The sequence below is a fragment of the Pollicipes pollicipes genome, unplaced genomic scaffold (assembly GCF_011947565.3).
Source record: "Pollicipes pollicipes isolate AB1234 unplaced genomic scaffold, Ppol_2.1 Scaffold_7253;HRSCAF=8739_pilon_pilon_pilon, whole genome shotgun sequence".
NCBI lineage: Eukaryota > Metazoa > Arthropoda > Thecostraca > Pollicipedomorpha > Pollicipedidae > Pollicipes > Pollicipes pollicipes.
Window position 1 is genome coordinate 1 of NW_023597048.1, and position 24,654 is coordinate 24,654.

At 53.3% G+C, this 24,654-nt stretch overlaps 1 protein-coding gene and 5 non-coding genes across 6 annotated transcripts; all 6 read right to left on the reverse strand.

The window, feature by feature from the left end:
* Positions 1 to 2,472: 2,472 nt before the first annotated feature.
* TRNAY-GUA (transfer RNA tyrosine (anticodon GUA)) lies at positions 2,473 to 2,560 on the reverse strand. Its single transcript is given in 2 exon segments — positions 2,473 to 2,508; positions 2,524 to 2,560. It is a non-coding gene; the product is annotated as a tRNA-Tyr (tRNA).
* Positions 2,561 to 9,277: 6,717 nt separating this feature from the next.
* On the reverse strand, positions 9,278 to 9,365 carry TRNAY-GUA (transfer RNA tyrosine (anticodon GUA)). The gene is given in 2 exon segments: positions 9,278 to 9,313; positions 9,329 to 9,365. It is a non-coding gene; the product is annotated as a tRNA-Tyr (tRNA).
* Positions 9,366 to 11,291: 1,926 nt separating this feature from the next.
* Positions 11,292 to 11,379, reverse strand: TRNAY-GUA (transfer RNA tyrosine (anticodon GUA)). The gene is given in 2 exon segments: positions 11,292 to 11,327; positions 11,343 to 11,379. It is a non-coding gene; the product is annotated as a tRNA-Tyr (tRNA).
* Positions 11,380 to 13,722: 2,343 nt separating this feature from the next.
* TRNAY-GUA (transfer RNA tyrosine (anticodon GUA)) lies at positions 13,723 to 13,810 on the reverse strand. The gene is given in 2 exon segments: positions 13,723 to 13,758; positions 13,774 to 13,810. It is a non-coding gene; the product is annotated as a tRNA-Tyr (tRNA).
* Positions 13,811 to 15,011: 1,201 nt separating this feature from the next.
* TRNAY-GUA (transfer RNA tyrosine (anticodon GUA)) lies at positions 15,012 to 15,099 on the reverse strand. Its single transcript is given in 2 exon segments — positions 15,012 to 15,047; positions 15,063 to 15,099. It is a non-coding gene; the product is annotated as a tRNA-Tyr (tRNA).
* A 1,253-nt stretch (positions 15,100 to 16,352) lies between these two features.
* On the reverse strand, positions 16,353 to 24,295 carry LOC119110921 (uncharacterized). Its single transcript, XM_037234798.1, has 6 exons — positions 24,163 to 24,295; positions 21,007 to 21,242; positions 20,582 to 20,669; positions 19,133 to 19,291; positions 18,537 to 18,664; positions 16,353 to 17,804 (listed from the first exon to the last, which is right to left on the reverse strand). The coding sequence occupies exons 2-6, from the start codon at positions 21,177 to 21,179 to the stop codon at positions 16,484 to 16,486; spliced, it is 1,869 nt and encodes a 622-aa protein (XP_037090693.1). The 5' UTR covers positions 21,180 to 21,242; positions 24,163 to 24,295; the 3' UTR covers positions 16,353 to 16,483.
* Between the last annotated feature and the right edge of the window lie 359 nt (positions 24,296 to 24,654).

The following is a 24,654-nucleotide window of genomic DNA, read 5'->3' on the forward strand; positions in this document are numbered from 1 at the left end:
GGGGGGGGGGGGGGAGGGTCTCTGCCTGACCCCTCATTGTTCACCAATGAGCGAACCTTATGAGACGTGTCTGCCACAGAGGAGGGGGGGGGGGGGGGAGGGTCTCTGCGTGTAAAAACAGACCGGAAACTGCCAGTGGGGCCGTTCGGGCCGCGTTTTGGCACCGGGTGGTCCATGTCAGCCTCTGGTAGCTCAGTTGGTAGAGCGGTGGACTGTAGAGGGAGAGCGCAGGCATCCATAGGTCGCTGGTTCAAATCCGGCCCGGAGGACGTTTTGAATAGGCAGCGTGCATAGTTTGCGACGATTATGCTCATTGCATGCATATGTCTACCATAAATCTTAGCTGCGGCAGGTAAGCATCTAGTTGCCTGTAGGGTAGGCCCAAATCGACATCTGGAAGACGCTGTCAGTCATCAGGGAGCGTACCTAAGGAGACGCCGCGTAGAGGGATGTATACCAGTGTGGAGCTGGGCAATGTGTGTGAAAAAAATCAAAACAGGACTGTTCTTCAGGCGTGATTGTCACGAAAAACATGGAGTAATATCGGGTCATTATGCGTGCGTCATCTGGATTGTCAGGCATGGTTTGAATGTGCAACGCGACGATGCTGCTCTCCAGGGGCGGCAAGCGTATGTATGTGTGTGGTGTGTATATGTTTGTGTGGGTGTGTGTGTGTGTGTGTGTGTGTGGTGTGTGTGTGTGTGTGTGTGTGTGTGTGTGTGTGTGTGTGTGTGCGCGTGCGTGCGTGCGTGCGTGCGTGCGTGCGTGCGTGCGTGCGTGCGTGCGTGCGTGCGTGCGTGCGTGCGTGTATATATGTATGTGTGTATGTATGTATTATGTGTGTGTATTGTGTGCGTATGTATGTATGTATGTGTGCGCGCGTACGTGCGTGTATATATGTAGGTGTGTATGTATGTATTATGTGTGTGTATTGTGTGCGTATGTATGTATGTATGCGTATGTATGCATGTATGTGTGTGTGTGTACGTATGTATGTATGCATATATAAATGCACGTATGTATGTATGTAAATATAAAAAATGACTTAATGAACGAACGAACGAACGAACGAACGAACGAACGAACGAACGAACGAACGAACGAACGAACGAACGAACCACGCTGGTAAGCCCTCTGTGCGACCACTTCTTAGTTAGGTTCCCGGCTTCCTAACAGCGCGATCTCGGAAAGCCTGTCAGAGGCCGATTTGGGCCGCCCTGCCAGCCAACTAGATGCTAAATTGTCGTGGCTAGAGCTTAGACAGACACACAACGTCAAATGAACGTTATTGTCAGCAACGATGCACATGCATCTGTCCAAAACGTACTCCGGGCCGGACTTGAACCAGCGAGCTATGGACGCCTGTGCTCTCCCTCTACAGTCCACCGCTCCACCAACTGAGATACCAGATGCCCATGTACACCTTTCAATGTAAATACTGAACACAAAGCCGCCCGAACACCCTCACTAGATGTTACCGGTATCCCGTCACCCCCATTACACCATACCAGTTGTTTATGCCATGGCAACCTTGCCTCGGAACAGTCTCAAGGCGCGGGTTGTAGCTCATGTCCAACGAAAGGAGATCAACAACCTAAAACGTTCTCCAGGCCAGATTTGAATAAACGACCTATGGATGCCTGTACCTTTCCTCTTCAGTCCACCGCTGTGACAACTGAGCTACCGGAAGCTAACAGCGTTCGATAAAGACAGCCGGCCGGCGGCCGACCGATCTGAAACCACGTGCTCAAATCTTACAATGTTGGACGAAGTAAACGTCAGCCCCGCTGCCTTCAGCTGGCATCTAACTACCTTGCAGCACCTACTCCACTCCCAGCTGTGCTGGTGCTTCAGGCACCAGGCCACGTCAATCCTACCGAGTGGGAGTGGCCTTGCCGTGTAAAATGAACTTCTAGTGGGGGCGTTCGGGCCGCGTTTTGACACTGAATGGCCTGTACCAGCCTCTGGTAGCTCGGTTGGTAGAGCGGTGGACTGTAGAGGAAAAGCACAGGCATCCATGGTCGCTGGTTCAGATCCGGCCCGGAGGACGTTTTGATTTGAGGAAGTGGGCATCGTTTCACTCTGATGTTAATCCTATGTTTGTGTCATTGAATCACAGTCCTGGCTCTGGTACATTCAGTGGCATTCGCCAAGGTGGCCAAGCCGACCTCGCGCAGACCCCACATTCTCGCACTGCTGGGAAACCAGGGACACGCTTAGGAGGTGGTACCGAGAGAACCACCAACGGGTTAACATCATATTAAATATGACTGCACAGCCTTTTGAAACCACTCTGGCGAGTGCTGGGGACACGTTACGCAAATGCCATTCAGGAATGTCTGTTTTTCACAACCAAATCATTCGGCGTACCTTGGACAGCAGACTCGCGGCGCCGCACACGCTTACCACACTTTACGCTCCGTCCGCGGCGTGCTGTTATCGTCTAAGACATGGAGGTCATAAACTAAAACGTCCTCCGGGCCGGATTTGAACCAGCGACCTATGGATGCCTGCGCCCTTCCTCTACAGTCCACCGCTCTACCAACTGAGCTACCAGAGGCTAATATAAACCACCCGATGCCAAAATGCGGCTCGAGCAGCGGCCTCACCACACGCAAGGTTTTACTTTCACACGCCGAAGCCACTCCCAGTCGATGGCAGAGCGCCTCATGGGTCCCACCCGTTGGCCACTAGTCAGGAATCGGAGACCGTTGATGCTAGTTGCAAGTCCGAATGGCTAAACTATGTACCCCCGTAACAGTCAAAACTAAGCAGGCCGGGGTCGGTGGTGTTATCTGCAAACATCAAGCGAAAGGCTGAAATGTGCTACGAAAACCCACCCGCCATCTCATCCTTCCACGCAACGTTCAATTGTGACGTAGTCGCCACGTTTATACCTAGCTCCATAACCAACGTGCATTCATTAGGTCACTCCCATCGGGCTACTCGGGCTTGCGGATTCTCCCACGGGATCCTGACCCCTCATTGTTCACCAATGAGCGAACCTTATGAGGCGGTGTCTGCCACAGAGGGCGGGGGGGGGGAGGGTCTCAACAACGGGGGGGGGGGGCGGGGGCGGCGGTAAAAACAGACCTGAAACTGCCAGTGGGGCCGTTCGGGCCGCGTTTTGGCACCAGGTGGTCCATGTCAGCCTCTGGTAGCTCAGTTGGTAGAGCGGTGGACTGTAGAGGGAGGGCGCAGGCATCCATAGGTCGCTGGTTCAAATCCGGCCCGGAGGACGTTTTGAAATAGGCAGCGTGCATCGTTTGAGACGATTATGCTCATTGGATGCATATGTCTACCATAAATCTTAGCTGCGGCAGGCAAGCATCTAGTTGCCTGTAGGGTAGGCCCAATCGACATCTGGAAGACGCTGTCAGTCATCAGGGAGCGTACCTAAGGAGACGCCGCATAGAGGGATGTATACCAGTGTGGTGCTGAGCAATGTGTTTGAAAACAATGAAAACAGGACTGTTCTTCAGGTGTGACTGTCACGAAAAGCAAAAAAGTAATTCGACGCCCTTGCAGAGCAGTGTCATTCCGCCATCTCACCCACTACCCACACCCCTCAGTTCAGGCCAGTACACCATGGCACGGCGCTTGCTAACCTTGCATGGGAACGAGCGTAAGGCGAAGATTGTGACCCACGCCCAACGTAAGGAGATCAATGCCGGCAGACGACGCCGATTTTGAGAAGTCGAGCCGCAACTGCTGTGACAAATCCCCATGCAAAAGCGGAGCCAATTGAAGTTTCCATGGAGATGAAGCCTGAGCCATAGCTCGAGGAAAATACAAGAATAATAAGAGTCGAAGCTGAATTCAATGTATTGGAGACAGCGGCGGCTTTACGAAGGGTAAGCCACAGCCCTTGTTTCCATCTCTGGTGTCAATATGCATTACCTATAGCTTGTTGATTGCCTAGTACTGGACGTGAGCCACGGCACATCTGGAGATTGCTGCCAGGCATGGCAAGCATCCGCCGCGCCACGGTGGAGCAATATCGGGTCATCATGCGTGTGTCATCTGGATTGTCCGGTGTGGTTTGGATGTGCAACGCGACGATGCTGCTCTCCAGGGCGCGGCACGCGTATGTATGTGTGTGTGTATATGTATGTATGTATGTATGTATGTATGTATGTATGTATGTATGTATGTATGTATGTATGTATGTATGTATGTATGTATGTATGCATGTATGTATGTATGTATGTAAATATAAAAAATGACTTAATGAACGAACAAACGAACGAACGAACGAACAAACGAACGAACGAACGAACGAACGAACGAAACGAACGAACGAACGAACGACACGAACGAACGAACGGACGAACGAGAGAACCACGCTGGTAAACCCTCTGTGCGACCACTTCTTAGTTAGGTTCCCGGCTTCCTAACAGCGCGATCTCGGAAAGCCTGTCAGAGTGCCGATTTGGGCCGCCCTGCCAGCCAAATAGATGCTAAATTGCCGTGGCTAGAGCTTAGAGACAGACACACAACGTCAAATGAACGTTATTGTCAGCAACGATGCACGATGCATCTGTCCAAAACGTACTCCGGGCCGGACTTGAACCAGCGAGCTATGGACGCCTGTGCTCTCCCTCTACAGTCCCACCGCTCCACCAACTGAGATACCAGATGCTCATGTACACCTTTCAATGTAAACACCGAACACAAAGCCGCCCCGAACATCCTCACTAGATGCTACCGGTATCCCGTCACCCCCATTACACCATACCAGTTGTTTTATGCCATGGCAACCTTGCCCTGGGAACGGTCTCAAGGCGCGGGTTGTAGCTCATGTCCAACGTGAGGAGATCAACACACCTAAAACGTTCCTCCAAGGCCGGATTTGAATAAGCAACCTATGGATGCCCTGTACCTTTCCTCTTCAGCCCCACCGCTGTAACAACTGAGCTACCGGGAGCTAACAGCGTTCGATAAAGACAGCCGGCCGGCGGCCGACCGATCTGAAACCGCAGTGCTCAAATCTTACAATACTGGACGAAGTAAACGTCAGCCCGCTGCCTTCAGCTGGCATCTAACTACCTTGCAGCACCCACTCCACTCCCAGCTGTGCTGGTGCTTCAGGCGCCAGGTCAGGTCAATCCTACCGAGTGGGAGTGGCCTTGCCGTGTAAAATGAACTTCTAGTGAGGGCGTTCGGGCCGCGTTTTCACACTGAGTGGCCTGTATCAGCCTCTGGTAGCTCAGTTGGTAGAGCGGTGGACTGTAGAGGAAAAGCACAGGCATCCATAGGTCGCTGGTTCAAATCCGGCCCGGAGGACGTTTTGGTTTGAGGAAGCGGGGATCGCTTTTACTCTGATGTTAACCCCATGTCGCTGTCCATTGAATCACACACACGGCTCCGGAACATCCAGTGGCATTTGCCAAGGCAGGCCAAGCCTAGGTCGCGCAGACCCCTCATTCTCGCACTGCTGGGAACTAAGGGACACGCTTAGGAGGTGGTACCAGAGAAAACCATTCAACTGGTTAACATCACATTAAATATGCTTGCGCAGACTTTTGAAACCACTCTGGCGAGTGCTGGGGACACGTTACGCAAATGTCATTCAGGAATGTCTATTTTTCACACCCAAATCATTCGGCGTACCTTGGACAGCAGACCCGCGGCGCCGCACACGCTTGCCACACCGACACTCCGTGCGCGGCGTGCTGTTATCGTCTAAGACAAGGAGGTCATAAACTAAAACGTCCTCCGGGCCGGATTTGAACCAGCGACCTATGGATGCCTGCGCCCTTCCTCTACAGTCCACCGCTCCTACCAACTGAGCTACCAGAGGCTGGCATGGACCACCCCGGCGCCAAAACGCGGCCCGAGCGGCGGCCTCAACCACACGCGAGGTTTTACTTTCACACGCCGAAGCCACTCCCAGTCGATGGCAGAATGTCTCATGGGTCCCACCCGTTGGTCACTAGTCAGGAATCGGAGACCGTTGATGCTAGTTGCAAGTCCGAATGGCTAAAACATGTACCCCGTGACAGTCAAACTAAGCGGACCGGGTCGGTGGTGTTACCTGCAAACATCAAGCGAAAGGCTGAAATGTGCTACGAAACCCCCACCCGCCACATCTCATCCTTCACACGCAACGTTCAATTGTGACACAGTCGCCACGTTTGTACCTACCTCCATAACCAACACGCATTCATTAGGTCACTCCCATCGGGCTACTCGGGCTTGCGGATTCTCTCACGGGATCCTGACCCCTCATTGCCCACCAATGAGCGAACCTTATGCGGCGGTGTCTGCCACAGAGGAGGGGGGGGGGGGGTCTCTGCGTGTAAAAACAGACCGGAAACTGCCAGCGGGGCCGTTCGGGCCGCGTTTTGGCACCGGGTGGTCCATGTCAGCCTCTGGTAGCTCAGTTGGTAGAGCGGTGGACTGTAGAGGCAAAGCACAGGCATCCATAGGTCGCTGGTTCAAATCCGGCCCGGAGGATGTTTTGGATAGGCATCGTTTGCGACGATTATGCAATATGTCCACCCTTAATCTCAGCTACGGCAGGTACGCATCTAGTTGCCAGTAGGGTAGACCCAAATCGACCACTGGAAGGACTTCTGTCATCGCGCAGTCAGTCATCAGGGAGCGTACCTAAGGAGGCGTCGCGTAGAGGGATGTATACCAGTGTGAAGCTGAGCGATGTGTTTGGAAACAATGAAAACAGCACTGTTCTTCGGGCGTCACGAGAAGCAAAAAAGGAAGTTGACGCCCTTGGAGAGCAGTGTCATTTTGCCATCTCACCCACCACCCACACCCTCACACTCCATGTCAGTACACCATGGCACGGCGCTTGCTAACCTTGCATGGGAACGAGCGCAAGGCGAGGATTGTGACTCATGCCCAACGTAAGAAGATCAATGCCGGACAGGCAATGCCGATTTTGAGAAGTCGAGCCGCAACTGCTTGTGACAAATCACCATGCAAAAGCGGAGCCCATTGAAGTTTCCATGAAGATGAAGCCTGAGCCATAGCTCGAGGAAAATACAAGAGGAATAAGAGTCAAGCTGAATTCAATGCATTGCAGACAACGGCGGCTTTACGAAGGGTAAGCGGCAGCCGGTTTTTTCCATCTCTGGTGTCGATATAGATTTACCTTTAGCTTGTTGATCGCCCAGTATTGGACGTGAGCCACGGCACATCTGCAGCTTGCGGCCAGGCATGGTGAACATCCGCCGCGCCATGGTGGAGTAATATCGGATCATTATGCGTGTGTCATCTGGATTGTCAGGTATGGTTTGAATGTGCAACGCAACGATGCTGCTCTCCAGGGTGCGGCGAGCGTATGTATGTGTGCATGTATGTAAGCATGTATGTATGTATGTATTTATGTGTTATGTATTATGTATGTATGTATGTATGTATGTATGTATATACATATATATGTATGTATGTATGTATGTATGCATGTATTTATGTATGTATGTATGCATGTATTTATGTATGTATGCATGCATGTATGTATGTAAAAACCGGGCGGCAAACCTCAGGACCAATAAAAAACTGACGACAACCGGATAACTTACTGTCTAAGCACGTGTGTACATGCCAACCCAGAAGACGAGAACGACACTCGAAAAAATAGGTCCTCCGCACTGTTAACATCTTGTCTGAATCACTAACCAAAACTCTTGACATCCCCTGATCTCATAGTTTTGTAATACACAATATATATATATATATATATATATATATATATCTATGTTATGTACGGAAGTGTCTTTGGCCGCGCACAACGCCGTTACACCCTAGACACAGCTTAGGCTTCGGCCACGTGATTCGGAGCTGATGGTGGTTTGGCTTTCACCTCGCCTTTACACAGCATGAGTTCCCTGACTTCGGCTCACACTTCGCCCGTACATGTTTCGAAGCCCCGTCTTGGGATTCGGATTCGTGTCTTCGCCAGAGCGACACCATACATTTACATCGACACCAAGACCAAAGGTCCTCCGGGCCGGATTTGAACCAGCGACCTATGGATGCCTGCGCTCTTCCTCTACAGTCCACCGCTCTACCAACTGAGCTACCAGATGCTGACAGCACTAAGTACAGACTGTCGGAGGGACGGCCAGTGGGTTCGGGCGGGATGGGGTTGGGTGGAGTAGGGTGCGGTGAGGCTGAGGGTAACCTCAAGGTGGAGTAACCACACTTTCCCCCGTCTCAGTCGCGCAGTGAGCGACTGACGTTCGTACAGGAACATTGTACCTAAGTCAGGACACTTGTTCTCCTGCCTGTCCTGGCACGAGAACAGCGTGCCAGCGGCCGTATTCGGTGGAGGACCGGCGGGGACAAATACTGAGGTGCACTGCTTCGACACCGGATCAGGAGAAACCGTGTCTGGTACTGGAGCCAGGCGGAAGAGCTTGTGGTGACTCCTGAAGGGGGCAGCACCCGACCGGCGGCTAAATGAGGGCCACGCATGGAAACCCATCACAGAACATCCTAGGTCGGGGTAGTCAGAAACATCTAATTCATGGCACCTGTTCCTCTTTTGTCGCCTGTCGCCTGTCGCTTGGCTCCAAGGTCGCACACGCCACTGCTCAAGAGAACATGACTATATATCAGACGCCGACCAGAGCTGTCCTCGGGCGTTGACCAGCCGTTGACCCCCCAGCCATGTGCGCCGGCGGGCTCGGGGCCCGGCGGCGGAACACGAGGTACCGAGGCCGGACAAGTCGACTATGGAATTCGTGCCGAGATACACAACAGAATGTGGGGATGGGACGTGGACATTCTGCCACTAGAAATACAGCACGTTGGGATAGCCAAACAACGACTACGCCTGGCATTGCACAGAGAGTGAGCATAGGACCTGTTTGTTAACACACTGGAATTAAAACGATGGGATCGAATACAAAATCACCTGTTACATGCCATGTTGATCATCAAATTTTCAAAACTGGGATACGGAGGCGCTCCACCAGTAACTTAGCAGTTATGTATTAAAGTGCAACATCGAATGAACAAAGCAAGTGCACGGATTGTTGCCATAAATTTGCAGGCCATGACCACACGGCTCCAATACATATTCCAGAGTTGACCGACTCCACGCGATCTCAGAAAAGCCGGATAAAACGTCGATTGCAGGTGCATTTGTAATGATTTTGGGGTGGGCGGTCCAAAACATCGGAACTGACCTTGCCGCCTTACCCAGAAATTCAGCCCATGAAGTTTGTGACAGGATTCTATGTCACTCCTTCAACAGGCCAGTAACAACGCTGCTGAAGTAAACCCGCCCACCTATCTACATCGCGAAACGTCCTCCGGGCCGGATTTGAACCAGCGACCTATGGATGCCTGCGCTTTTCCTCTACAGTCCACCGCTCTACCAACTGAGCTACCAGAGGCTGACATGGACCACCCGATGTGAAAACGCGGCCCGAGCGGCGGCCTCACCACACGCAGGGTTTTACTTTCACGCGCTGAATCCACTCCCACTCGATGGCAGACACTGTGAGGCCGGTCAATATGTTAATGTCGCTACCAATGCGCATTCATCACGAACATCCGCTTCAGATACACCAACATGAGGCTTCTCCCACGGGTTCCGAGTGCCAAACCATTCTGGTACTTGATGGGTGAGCACCATGAGGCGTTGCCGTCAACCGAGTGGGGGTAGCCTCAGCGGGTAGAAATAAACCAAAAATCTTCATCAGACCGCTCGGGCCTCTATCTGACATTGAGTGGCCCATATTATCTGTTTGACTCCTGACCCCTCATTGTTCACCAATGAGTGAACCTAATGAGGCGGTGCCTGCCACAAAGGGGGAGGGTCTCTGCATGTAAAAACAGACCGGAAACTGCCAGCGGGGCCGTTCGGGCCGCGTTTTGGCGCCGGGTGGTCCATGTCAGCCTCTGGTAGCTCAGTTGGTAGAGCGGTGGACTGTAGAGGAAAAGCGCAGGCATCCATAGGTCGCTGGTTCAAATCCGGCCCGGAGGACGTTTTGGGCAGATGCAGAGCGCATCGTTGCGGGAAATAATGTTCATTTGAGGGTACTTATCAACCTTGAATAACAGCCATGACAATTCACTGTTTGTGTCCTTGTTTCCTGTCGGGGAGGAACAAACCAGCCTCTCGCAGATTATCCGTCCTCCCGCTGTTCGAAAGCCGGGGCGTACCTAGAATGGGTCCCACAGAGGGATAACCAGCGTGGTGCGAACAGAACAGTGTTTAAAAAACGTTTATTTCACATAAGCGCTTTTCTTCAAACGTGGCTGTCACAAAGAAAAATAATCCGACCCGCCCTTGGAGAGTAGCGCCATTCCACCACCATGTGCTCAAGCCACACCTGTACTGCAGGTCCATGTGCCATGGCGCAGAGCATGTGAACCTTGCCTGGGGAACGGTCTCAAGGCGCGGGTTGTGGCTCATGTCCAACGTAAGGAGATCAACAACCTAAAACGTTCTCCAGGCCGGAATTGGACAAGCAACCTATGGATGCCTGTACCTCTCCTCTTCAGCCCACCGCTGTAACAATTGAGCTACCGGAAGCTAACAGCGTTCGATAAAGACAGCCGGCCGGCCGCCGACCGATCTGAAACCACGTGCTCAAATCTTACAATACTGGACGAAGTAAACGTCAGCCCGCTGCCTTCAGCTGGCATCTAACTACCTTGCAGCACCCACTCCAACCCCAGCTGTGCTGGTGCTTCAGGCACTAGGTCACGTCAATCCTACCGAGTGGGAGTGGCCTTGCCGTGTAAAATGAACTTCTAGTGAGGGCGTTCGGGCCGCGTTTTGACACTGAATGGCCTGTACCAGCCTCTGGTAGTTCAGTTGGTAGGGCGGTGGACTGTAGAGGAAAAGCACAGGCATTCATAGGTCGCTGGTTCAAATCCGGCCCGGAGGACGTTTTGATTTGAGGAAGCGGGCATCGTTTTACTCTGATGTTAACCCCATGTCGCCTGCCATTGAATCGCACACACGGCTCCGGTACATCCAGTGGCATTTGCCAAGGCAGCCAAGCCTAGGTCGCGCAGACCCCTCATTCTCGCACTGCTGGGAAACCAGGGACACGCTTAGGATGTGGTACGAGAGAAACCATTCAACGGGTTAACATCACATTAAACATGCTTGCACAGCCTTTTGAAACCACTCTGGCGAGTGCTGGGGACACGTTACGCAATTGCCATTCAGGAATGTCTATTTTTCACGCCCAAATCATTCGGCGCGCCGTGGATGGCAGACCTGCGGCGCCGCACACACTTACCACACCTTACGCTCCGTGCGCAGCGTGCTGTTATCGTCTAGGACAAGGTCATAAACTAAAACCTCCTCCGGGCCGGATTTGAACCAGCGACCTATGGATGCCTGTGCTTTTCCTCTACAGTCCACCGCTCTACCAACTGAGCTACCAGAGGCTGACATGGACAACCCGGTGTCAAAACGCGGCCCGAGCGGCGGCCTCACCACACGCAAGGTTTTACTTTCACAGCCGAAGCCACTTACTTTCCCAGTCGATGGCAGACCGCCTCAAGGGTCCCACCCGTTGGTCACTAGTCGGGAATCGGAGACCGTTGATGTTAGTTGCAAGCCCAAATGGTCCCAAACAAATGGCTAAAACACGTACCCTATAATAGCCAAAACTAAGCGGACCGAGGTCGGTGGTGTTACCTGCAAACATCAAGCGAAAGGCTGAAATGTTAGGAAACCCCCACCCGCCACATCTCATCCTTCCACGCAACGTTCAATTGTGACACGGTCGCCACGTTCATACCTAGCTCCATAACCAACGTGCATTCATTAGGTCACTCCCATCGGGCTACCCGGGCTTGCGGATTCTCTCACGGGATCCTGACCCCTCATTGCCCACCAATGAGCGAACCTTATGAGGCGGTGTCTGCCACAGAGGAGGGGGGGGGGGGGGGGGAGGTAGGGTCTCTGCGTGTAAAAACAGACAGGAAACTGCCAGTGGGGCCGTTCGGGCCGCGTTTTGGCACCAGGTGGTCCATGTCAGCCTCTGGTAGCTCAGTTGGTAGAGCGGTGGACTGTAGAGGCAAAGCACAGGCATCCATAGGTCGCTGGTTCAAATCCGGCCCGGAGGATGTTTTGGATAGGCATCGTTTGCGACGATTATGCAATATGTCCACCCTTAATCTTAGCTACGGCAGGTACGCATCTGGTTGCCTGTAGGGTAGGCCCAAATCGACCACTGTGTTTGAGCTGAGCAATGTGTTTGGAAAAATGAAAACAGCACTGTTCTTCAGGCGTGATTGTCACGAAAAGCAAAAAAGGAATTTGACGCCCTTGGAGAGCAGTGTCATTCCGTCATCTCACCCACTACCCACACCCCTCACTTCAGGCCAGTACACCACTGCACGGCGCTTGCTAACCTTGCATGGGAACGAGCGCAAGGCGAAGATTGTGACCCACGCCCAACGCAAGGAGATCAATGCCGGCAGACGACGCCGATTTTGAGAAGTCGAGCCGCAACTGCTGTGACAAAGCACCATGCAAAGGCGGAGCCCATTGAAGTTTCCATGAAGATGGAGCCTGAGCCATAACTCAAGGAAAATACAAGAGGGAATAAGAGTCGAAGCTGAATTCAATGCATTGGAGACAACGGCGGCTTTACGAAGGGTAAGCCACAGCCGTTTTTTCCGTCTCTGGTGTCAATATGCATTTACATTAGCTCGTTGATCGCCTAGTACTGGACGTGAGCCACGGCACATCTGGAGCTTGCGGCCAGGCATGGTGAGCATCCGCCGCGCCATGGTGGAGTAATACCGGGTCATTATGCGTGTGTCATATGGATTGTCAGGTATGGTTTCAATGTGCGGTGCCACGATGCTGCTCTCCAGGGTGCGACAAGTGTATGTATGTATGTATGTACGTGTGTGTGTGTGTGTGTGTGTGTGTGTGTGTGTGTGTGTGTGTGTGTGTGTGTGTGTGTGTGTGTGTGTGTGTGTGTGTGTGTGTGTGTTGTGTGTGTGTGTGTGTGTGTGTGTGTGTGTGTGTGTGTTGTGTATGTATGTATGTATGTATGTATGTATGTATGTATGTATGTATGTATGTATGTATGTATGTATGTATGTATGTATGTATGTATGTATGTATGTATGTATGTATGTATGCATGTATTTTTGTATGCATGTATGTATGCATGTGTGTATGTATGTAAGTGTGTATGCATGTATGTGTGTATGTATGCATGTATGTATGTATGTATATATGTATCTATGTATGTATACATGTATGTATGTATGTATGTATGTATGTATGTATGTATGTATGCATGTATGTATGCAAACACCAGGCGGCAAACCTCAGGACCAATAAAAAACTGACGACAACCGGATAACTTACTGTCTAAGCCCGTGTATACATGCTAGCGCAGAAGACGAGAACGACGGTCGAAAAAATATGTTCTCCGTACCGCTAACATCTTGTCCGAATCACTAACCAAAACTCTTGACATTTCCTGATCTCATACAGTTTTATAATATGCAATTTATCTATAAGTTATGTACAGAAGTGCTTTTGGCTGCGCACAACGGCGTTACACCCTAGACCCAGCTTAGGCTTCGGCCACGTGATTCGCAGCTGATGGTGGTTTGGCTTTCACCTCGCGTTTACACAGCACGAATTCCCTGACTTCGGCTCACATTTCGCCCCGTGCATGTTTCGAAGCCCCGTCTTGGGATTCGGATTCGTGTCTTCGCCAGAGCGACACCATACATTTACATCGACACCAAGACGAAAAGTCCTCCGGGCCGGATTTGAACCAGCGACCTATGGATGCCTGCGCTCTTCCTCTACAGTCCACCGCTCTACCAACTGAGCTACCAGAGGCTGACAGCACTACGTACAGACTGTCGGAGGGACGGCCAGTGGGTTCGGGCGGGGTGGGGTTGGGTGGAGTAGGGTGCGGTGAGGCCGAGGGTAACCTGGAGGTCGGGTAACCCCCACCTTCCCCGTCTCAGTCGCGTAGCCAGCGGCTGAGATTCGTACAGGAACACTGTACCTCAGTCAGGACACTTGTTTTCCTGCCCCTCCTGGCAGGAGAACAGCGTGCCAGCGGCCGTATTCGGTGGAGGACCGGCGGGGACAAATACTGAGGTGCACTGCTTCGACACCAGGTCGGAAGAAACCGTGTCTGGTACTGGAGCCAGGCGGAAGAGCTTGTGCTGAGCCCTGAGGGGGGGGGGGGAGGCGGTATCCGACCGGCGGCTAAATAAGGGTCACGCACGGAAACTGTCACAGAACATCTTAGGTCGGGGTGGTCGAAACATCTAATTCATGGCACCTGTTCCTCTTTTGTCGCCTGTCGTCTGTCGCTTGCCTCCAAGGTCGCACACGCCACTGTTCAAGAGAACATGACTATATATCAGACGCCGACCAGAGCTGTCCTCGGGCGTTGACCAGCCGTTGACCCCCCAGCCATGTGCGCCGGCGGGCTCGGGGCCCGGCGGCGGAACATAAGGTACCGAGCCGGACAAGTCGACTATGGAATTTGTGCCGAGATACACGACAGAATGTGGGGATTGGAGGTGAAAATTCTGCCGCTAGATATACAACATGTTGGGCAAGCCAAACAATGACTACGCCTGGCATCACAGAGCGTGAGCATAGGACCTGTTTGTTAACGCACTGGAATTAAAAGGCTGGGATCGAATACAAAATCCCCTGTCACATGACATGTTGGTCGGCAAATTTTCACAACTGGGACGCTCCACCAGTCACTTAGCAGTTATATATTAAAGTGCACCATCGAATGAACAAAGCAAGTGCACAGATTGTTGCCATAAATTTGCAGGCCACGACCACACGGCTCCAATACATATTGCAGAGTTGACCGACCAGAGGCGATCTAAAACAAAGACGGACAAAACGTCGATTTCTGGTGTTTTTTTACGATTTTAAGGTGAGCGGTCCAAGAGATGGGGATTGGCCCTCCCGCCATACCCAGAAATTTGGCCCATGAACTTTGTAACAGGATCCGCATGCCACTGGTTCAAACAGAACAGTCACAACGTATCTACATCACAAAACGTCCTCCGGGCCGGATTTGAACCAGCGACCTATGGATGTCTGCCTCATTCCACTACAGTCCACCGCTCTACCAACTGAGCTACCAGAGGGCCCAAGCCATCCGGCATTCGTCGGGCGTTGGACCGGTGCACCAGGAGGCGACTTAACCCTCTGATACCTGAAGGTCACAATCGGCATGTTACGTTGTGGCAACTTCCAGGTGTCCCTATACAGTATAGTCATACCTGCAGCCGGTCACAGTTGCGTGACGTGACGCCTGATATTATTATCAATGTAGCATGCATCAAAGTCCATGAAAGTGTAACGTGGTGGAAGAAGACAGTAAAGTAGCGAGTGCGGTGCACGATACCCCTGTTAACAGAGCGCATGACACCGCACACCGGCAGGCTCATTTGCGATTGTCACGCATGTCACGCACGTCAGGCATGCACGCATGACTGGCAAGTCAACAACCGGAAAACGACCACTCACGCCAACGTTCCATTATCTGTTCAGGTGTCGTCCCCGGGCCGAGACGCGAGGGATCAAAGACCCAAAGCCACCAAGGTCCATTGGGTCCGGAACCGGTGCTGACTCATCGTCACCAGTCATCCCCTCGTTCTTCCCACCGTCGCCACCCGGCCTGAACAAACCGCGCTCCTCCTCACGCTGCACTCGTTCCAAGGACGACAGACGTAGCACCCTCCTCTGCCGCGCCAGACCGCGCCGTGCGCAGTCGGAACTGCACGTCGGCGCCGGGGGAGCAAAACGCGGCGCCGCTGACTCGCCGGGCCGGTCGGCGCCTGGTGGCCGGGCCATTCTCCAGACGCTGTCACATGTGCCGAGTCACCCCGACCGATCAGCCGCGGAGCTCGGCCGTCAGAGGCGCCGTCATCGGCCGGCGGGCGCGCGCGCGCCTCCTCCGCCAGCCGAGCGTGGGCCGCGCTGCCCAGGGCGGCGCGTCAGGCTAGGCCGCGCCGCCCGCCGGCGCCAGTGCGCGCTCAGCATGGCTGCCGCTAGGAGCTCACAGCAGCGGCGGCGGACGAGGCCCGGCGGCCGTGTCTCCGTCCTGGCCATCGCCGCCGTGCTGCTCGCCGGGGCCGACGCGCGGCTCGTTACCACCGGCCGGCCGGTCGCATCGGCATCGACGACCGACACCAGCGTCATCTATCGGACGGTGACGAGTGTGCGCTGCGCGCCGCCGTCGGCAGGGGTGGCCCGGCCCGACATGCGGACGGCACGAGTGCTCGGCGGCGTGAGTGGCCGCAGCAAGGTGCCGGTACTGGTGACCGAGCCAGGCACGGCCGCTTTCATCACGCGCACCCTGGCGCCGGGCTTCTCGGTCACTTATCGGCCCCGGCCGTCCGTCACATACACCCGGCTCTTCCAGACCGAGGCGCCCGGCGGCACGACGACGCGAACTGCCGGCGCCGACGTCTCAACCAGAGCTCCAGTCAGGGAAGCGGAGGTGTCGGGGCAGCAGCCGCACAGCTTCTACCTGCCGCCACTACGCGGCAGCACTCTCGACGGTGACACGACGAAGGCGAGCACCGCAGAACACGCGCTTAGTTTACCGCCACCGCCGCCACGGGGCAGCACTGCCAACGGCGACCCAACGAGGGCGAGTGTCATAGGACAAGCGGTACTCCGCTTGCCGTCGCCGCCACCGCGCAGCACCACTGTCCACGGCGGCTCGACGAAGACAAGCGCCGCTGGACAGCCGGCACTCAATTCACCGTCATCGCCGCAATGCGACAGCACGACCCGTGGTCCGCGTCCGCAACCACCGCTTGTGGTCGCAAGCGGATACAACCGGCCACCGCTGAGCTTCCTACGGCCGCCAACAGGTGACGGCACGGTCAGCAGTCGACGACCGGCAGCGAGCGCCGACCTAACGCCGCCGTTCAGTTTTCCCCCTCCGCCACTACGAGGCAGCCCTGTTGACGGCTGGCCGACAGCCGTAAACATGGTCCCAATAACGCCCCTCAGTTTCCTTCCGCCGCCACCACGCGGTGGCGCTGTCGAAGGACGACCGGCGGCCGTGAACATGGTCCCAATAATGCCCCTCAGTTTCCTTCCGTCGCCACCACGCGGTGGCGCTGTGAAAGAACGACCGACGGCCGTGCACTTTGTCCCAATATCGCCGCTCGGCTTCCCCACGCCGTCAGTTCGCGAAGGAACAGCCGACGGCCGACCGACGATTGTGGGCATGGTTGGTATGTCGCCGCTAGGTTTCTTTCCCCCTGCTCTCCTCCTGCCGCCGCTACGCGTCAGCACCGTCGGCGGGTGGCCGATAACGGCCGACCGCGGTGCACTGCCTCCGCCGAGGTTCCTCACGTCACCGCCAGGCGGCAACAGTGTCGCCGGCGGGCCACGGCCGGGCGGAGCGGCCGGCTCCGGCTTTGACCCCTTCGAGAACGACGTCGATCCCTTCGAAGACGACGGTTTCCTGTTGTGAGCGTCGAAAACCGCGGCCCTGGCCTCCGCCAGCTCGTACGCCGAAGACGCCGCTGCGCCGAATGAGTCCACCGTCCAGCCCTGTGTTGGACCGTCCGCAACAACCGACTTCCGTCGCGCCGCGATGTCGCGGTCGGTGTGAAGCCGGTCATCCATCGTGGCCGCCCGCGAGCTAGCGACTGAGACAAGTTCGCTCTCCTTCCGCCCCGACCGCCGTCCCTTCAGCGGACCGGCTCCGCCCGCGCGGGAGGCGTGAACGGCACCACGGAGGTGGCCACCTACCTTGAGGTCCTCCTCGGAAATCTCCGAACTGCCCGTCAGCAGGTTCTGCGTCCGCCGGTACACCTTGCGTTTGAACCTGCCGCAGCGGATAACATGGCGGTTAGCTCGAACGCCAGACGCGTCGCTCGGGCGCGGAATCCGAGACTTGCGAACAAGAAGTCGTGGATGCCTGCTACTGGTTGCGGCTGGTTCCTCGTCCGCCTACAACTGGCACGTGATGACGGTGCTGATCGTTATTGCTGTCACGTGTGCAAGTAGGACTGAAATAATCCGGACCAATTCGTGCGCACGCCAGTGAAAAAAATTAGCTGACATGGTCATAGCTGGATTCAAACAACACAACTCGAAAGGTCATGCTACAGGGTACAAGAGCGTGACATGCATGAACTTCGGGCATGACATGTCGTGGAATGTAAAAATAAATAACGTTTGTTTTTCCTTTCCTTGAATAAATGTGTGACTCTTATATTATTTTTTGCATAAGTGTTATGTAAGCCAAAACGCAAAACCACGAATATTGTGCTGCTAACCCTATACAGTTGCTTTCATAAAAATTTGAGACGAGTCTCGTCTAAAGCATGGCAACGGAGTTATTGATAACTAGAATCCGATCACAACTTTAAGAAAACCCAATGCACCATTTTCCACATGAAGCCTACACATGGAATACGGATACTGCAAAGTGGGCCGCTATTTGCCATGTGATGACGGAGTGCCGCAGAGGGACCCTCTGCACAGATTACTGGGTTACACCCGTCTTCAGTAAGCGCGCCCACCAAACAGCGCACGTGAGTGGTCAGTGACTGACTTGTTGAGCCGCTTGGTGCCGGAGATGGTCTCCTGGCGCGAGTACAGCCGGCCTGTGGACGGGTCCGGCGAGCGACCCTCGCGCACCACGAACACGTGCAGGTATACCGAGCCGTTGTTGAGCACCGCCTAGTGGGCAGACGGCACGTGTGAGACGACTACGGTCGCGCGTGCAGGCTACAGCGCAAACCTATATCGGGGATGAAGAGCTGTCCAGACCGCGTTACAGTGTAGGGTTGGCGAAAGAGCGCGCACTAAGGACAACTGTACTGACGTTGCCTAATTAGCAATTGTAGACGCATTATGTAACTGCCAATTAGGACGCAAACAGATAGCAGACGAAAAGCTGCGAAAACTGCAGCTGCGGTATGGGTGGACGAGGGAACTCAATACGAACACTTGTTCAGTCCACCTGCGTGCATTTCGGCAATGTGAAACAGTGCAGCAGTGCGCCCACTCTTGCGTGTTGAGAACTTGGTGACCACCCCCAGCCGTCAGCGACATACTAGCGGCGCCACCCACCCACTAGCGGCACCCGGTCAGCCCCCGCCGCAGTGGGCACAGCGCGCCCGGCCCGGCCCGCGGCGGCCGCGCTACCTCCGAAGGCCGGTAGATGAGCTTGTGGGAGAAGATGCCGTTGCCGTCGGGCCCGCTCGTCCAGTCGCCGTACTGTAGTCCGAGCTGGCGCCAGGCCAGCTGCTCGGGCCGGCTGAAGTCTGGTCCGTCGGCGGACTCGCTCACATACACGTACAGGTCCTGCCGGACACGCAGCGTTACACCCGTGCACACGTGTGTCAGGCGGGGAGCCACGGGCGGACACGTACAGGTCCTGCCGGACACGCAGCGTCACATCCGCGCACACGTGTGTCAGGCGGGGAGCCACGGGCGGACACGTGCGAGGCCTGCCGGGTCGTGCAGACAGACACACACGGAGACGCGTCACGCATCGGAGCCAGGGAGGCCGCAGTATTCACGAACGCGTGCAAATCTAGCCGACAACGGACGTATGGGGCAACACCAGCCAAGCATGTGCACAGGTACCGCCGAGCACCACTGGCGGACATCCCCGCGTGTGCGAGACAGGAACGCCGCACCAGCACGCGTCGCGACCAGACGACAGACAACTGTGACCGGGAGAGGTGTCCCGGTGGAAGTACGGTAACACCCACGCCCTTTCGTGAAACATCACACATCTCCGAGCACAGAGTGGCCATAGTAAGCACGAGGGTGCGCCCGTGCGTCAGGCTTAACCGTGGATTCGGGGGCCATTGAGTCCTCAGGTAAGGATTCTCGGTAGCCCTTCCAGGTCATGGGCCTGCGATCGGGCGCACCAGCGCACTGCTCGTGGCCTCTTCTGCCGCCGATCTCGTCCCCCTCCGTGCGCAGGCACGCCCCGAGATGGAAATGGGAGCCGACGGGCCGGCCGCCGACCGCCCCCCGCACTATGCCCGCCAGCACCGCGCAGCGGGCCGCCACCAGGTCACGCAGATGTGAAGTGAAATGGACCCTCTTCAAGCCGGCTGGCATCGGCCAACACACACGCACGCACGCACGCACACACACACACACACACGCACGCACGTAATCTCCCCCCCCCCCCCCACACACACACACATGTGATACCCAGCACCTACAGTCAGGGAAGGGGAGCGCACCGATTGTTTCGGCACATGACGTCTTGCGCACGCGATGAACCTGTAGTTCTACCGTCTCGATGCATCACCGTTTGATCCGGTCTCCAAAACCGGCACCACGGATCCGTGAACTGCCAGCAGCCGCTCTGCGGCCATTGGAGGCAATGCGAAATGCAAAGGCCACGTGCGTTTCCGCTGCGGTCATCAGCGCGGGCCGCTGTGTGCCAGCTCTGCCAAATAACTCCGACTTTCATCGAGACCACCCTGGTTTCATTATTTCAAGTCGCTCAAATTGTGGTTTCCGTACTTTCCGTTCAAAACCCACTCCCTGATAGTTGACTGGTGCCGCCCGCGGCGCGCTGCATTCATGCCGTGGTTGCAACACAAGAGGTCTTCAGAACACAGCACTCACCATGAACGTTCCATTTTCGAACATGTTGGTGGCGTACACGGGCGCCTGCGGCTTTCCACCGCCCGGCCCGGCCTGCGGGGTGGGGCGCCTGCAACACCAGTCAGTGCTTGGAGACCAGACCACCAGAGAGAACAGCTAGGAGACCAGCCTTTAAGATGGTAGTGATGCATGTCAGTTCATTTAATAATAAAAAAACTGGAAAACTTTACAGTACTACTGTCATGAAAAAACGCACATTTCATGATGGCAGCGCAATGAGCAAATGCCCAAAGGACAATGAAGTTGTGGACAAGACAGAAAAGACATGGAGTACAGCTGGATGGACAAATATTCAGAAGTAAAGATATGCCATCACTGTCTGGCCAGATCACAGCCCGGCAAAAAGCAGGATTCAGCATTGTATCAGGCCTAGGTATCAGCCACACCTGAACATGGACGATATGAGATAGATGACAAAGGCGCGGAATATGAGGCCCTTGCAGATGGAGAAGAAAGACTGCTGCGCCGGCTGCTGTTGCTGCTGCTGCTGCTGACCGTCGGCCGGCTGGCCGCCGCTGGCCACCGGGCCGCTCTCGGGCGCCGCCACCTCTCCCGGCATGGTCACCGCCACCGAGCTGCGCGGGTCAGGTCAAAGGCTGGCAGCAAGCTCCCAGGGCACTGTCTGAAACACAATGGTGCGTGGCACTCATGCTGAGCAGATGGTGTTTCCACTGGCTGCCCAGTACACACTGCTTCAACACACCAGGCTTTGTTTGTGTTGCACCAATTTCATGTTAACAATTGTTATAATAAAAAGAGAATAATCCTGGGAAACATTAAGGTTCCCATAGCAGTGGGGAGGATGCACAAACTTTGAATACATTTAACATACACTTGTTCTTGTAGGCCAGTCACTCCATGCTACATCGAGTTGGGATATCAAACAGGATCATGTGTTTCAATGCCATGAAATCACAGACTGGAGGCAGTTACATTCTTGAGAATGTTAAGAGAGTGGCTGCAGTAATTGTCTATCAATCACTAGCAATAACATTTGAGGATTCAGGGCGCCAAAGGCCTTTGTGACTGAGATGCATGCATGGATCATACCACACACACTAAGGTTTTTCTCATGACAAACTAGGACCTGGTAACAGTAAATGTCTTGCTGAAATGCTGTGTGCAAATCAGCATCATTGATAAGGATAACAATTAGCAGTTGCTGTGACTGGAAACCTAAACAGTTGGGTGTCTGTCTGCATCATTGGCTGGGACCCTGCATGCACACCACCAGTTATGAGTGAATACTTATCCCTCCAAAGCACACTGATGCTTTATGGCCTGCCAGCATAACAGTTGTTTGATGACCTGATGGCTGCCTGAAGGGCTTATGTCCCTCATAGGTCTCTCAGTGTCTCTTATCTGGTATACATGATCCAATGTCCTCAGGTTCACCACATCCATATCATACAATGTCATATGGTACATGTCATGCACCATATGACATTGTACATGATATGATATGATATCTGATGCATCAATGTCATGTAAGCTCATTAGATGATGAAAGCAACACATTTTGTCTTTCATTTTAAATCACAAAGATCATGCCTAATGGAAATGACTATTCAACTTTTGCAGCACAATAAATAAAAAGACATGTTTGAATGGTAGGGCATTGTTGAAGTACAGCCTGCTTGGCCATTTAATCCTTTTGATTGCTTTTCCAATTCAACAAAGGTATCTGTAGCTCTGTTAGCAGATGCTCAGGTGGGTGGGAGGGGGGGGCAAATTGACTCCCCAAAGGTTTTTTCCAGAATGGTTTCTGAATGGCGAGGCATGGCCGCGCCAAATTTCGCACAGCTGTAGACAACTGAATAGTGGATTGTTTCACAAAAAATTTACTTGTACCTTGTAAGGTTGCTGATCTATGGCAGGTCAAAATCAGGCCATGGTTTCAGCAAAGGCAAGTTCAAGGGAATCCTTCAATCTGATCCAACAACAGAGTGTTAGACAAAGCCATACATCTCTGAGATGCTTTCTTAGGTAACACAACAGTTGAATAAACAGATTACATTGACCTAAGGTCAGGTATGAAGGTCACACCAAGGACAAAGCCAACATGTTTTGTTACTCTAGGGCTTGCTGTATGGGATAGTTGCTGGTGCTCATTTCTAACTTGTTGATAGCAGGAACTGCATTATACATCTTCCATGGACTTCTAAGGGGTCAGAAAAGGTCACTGACCTAAAGTGACCCAGGTCAACATTTTGTTTTGGGAACATGCTGCCTGGCATTATCTTTGCCACTTGGTCAAATGCAAAACTCAAAACAATCTTGTATTGTATTCTTGTATTATTTTCATCTCATTGACCTTCAAAAGGTCAAGCAATGTCACCCACCTTAAATAGGTATGTGAGCTTTGGCTTAGAAATGGTTATCTAGGTTCTGGGGGCAATTTAGAGACAAGCCTGGAACTTGACCTAGTTTGACCTCTTTAGACCAAAGGGACTTTTTAGACCTCGGAACCTGAAACATTGACCTAAGTGATTTCACATACAGGTTAACACAGCCTGTAAATTTGGTGTCTCTAGCTTTCTTAGTCCCCAAGACCTCTGGGGGGGGGGGTCAAAATGACCCCCACCCAAGCAAAGGGTATCTAGCCGACTACCCACGCTCGTGTTAAAGCATTCAAGTTATTTGTCTTTCTGGCTTTGTGGCCATTAAGGTGCCCATATCAGAGAGCACACATGCTAAAGATAACAAAGTCTTGAGTGCTTAGTGATAAATGGTATTAAGAAAAAGCCATTGCAATTCATCATGCAAAACCAAGGATAAGCACAGTGGTGTTATTTTATCAACACAATGCATTTCAATCAGCAATGTTTTGCCCCAGATAATAAAATACCTGGTCCAGTGCTTAAAAATATTTTACCCATACTTAGGGAGACCTCTCCATGGGTAATTATTTTGCAGAATTCTTAGCCTTTGTGACATAACATGTCATGGGATGGCACCAACACGGAGGGAAAAGGAGTGGAGGGGGTGGGGCAACACTGTAAAATGATGTTGATATTTCCAAGGGGAAAATATCTATTTGTCCCCTTGATATTTCAGGAGACTACATCATGCTAACAGGAGGCCCCAGATGACTGAGGCACATTTTCCATAAAATCAAAAAGGGAGGGCTGATAAGGCACAAAAGATATCACCTGCCCCATAGGTCAGGCTGTACCTGATGTAAAGTACACCAGAACTGTCTTGAGCAGCAGCTACAGTGTTCCAAAAATTGTAATGCATGCATGTTAAAAATCCAAGATGTCAGAACTATGGTGTATGTTTAAGCACCTATTTCATGGCATTGCCAATGTCTAAAAAAATTATGATGCTTAGAAAATTCTTGAAGTGAATCAAGTGCAAGAAAAACCTCCCAAAATGTTCTTTACATGCGAGCATGCCAAATATGTCTACCACAGCTTGACCCGGCCTGCGTTTGGTGCACGCAAGCATGAAGTTCGGCGTGCACATGTCACATAGGAGTCTGGCGCAGTATATTAATTTTTGCAGACTAGTCTGTACGTCCTAGATGGCAAACATCATACCTTTTCTGACCACACAAGTCTCCAGGTGATCAAAAGGAAGCCCTAGCAGATGAAAAAGGGGCAAATAGGAGCCACACCACGCCGGTAAAACGCTACTTCAGCACTCGTGTACCACCGACGGAAGGAAGATCTATGATGGACGCAAGGTTTATGTACTGTCTTTCTACATAAAACCTGTAAGGCATCAGCTGACATTGTGACGTCACTGAAAGCGATTTTGAATCGATTCAACGCCGAGGCTCCCATGGATTGCCGACGTGTGTGCTGTCACTGTTCATGAGTTTTTACCGGCTCTTTTGGGTGGACTAAAGGTCATATGGCATGAACCGACGGTATGGCATCACTGATATTCGACTAGCTGTGTGAGGTCACTGGTTATAAGTTTTTGCGGGTTCTTTAGGGCCGACCGAAGGCCAAGGCCGCGTTCGATCTGTCGTCAGCACATTTGTTAGCACCAATCACAGCCCAGTATTCGCCTGCGTCACGTCAAGT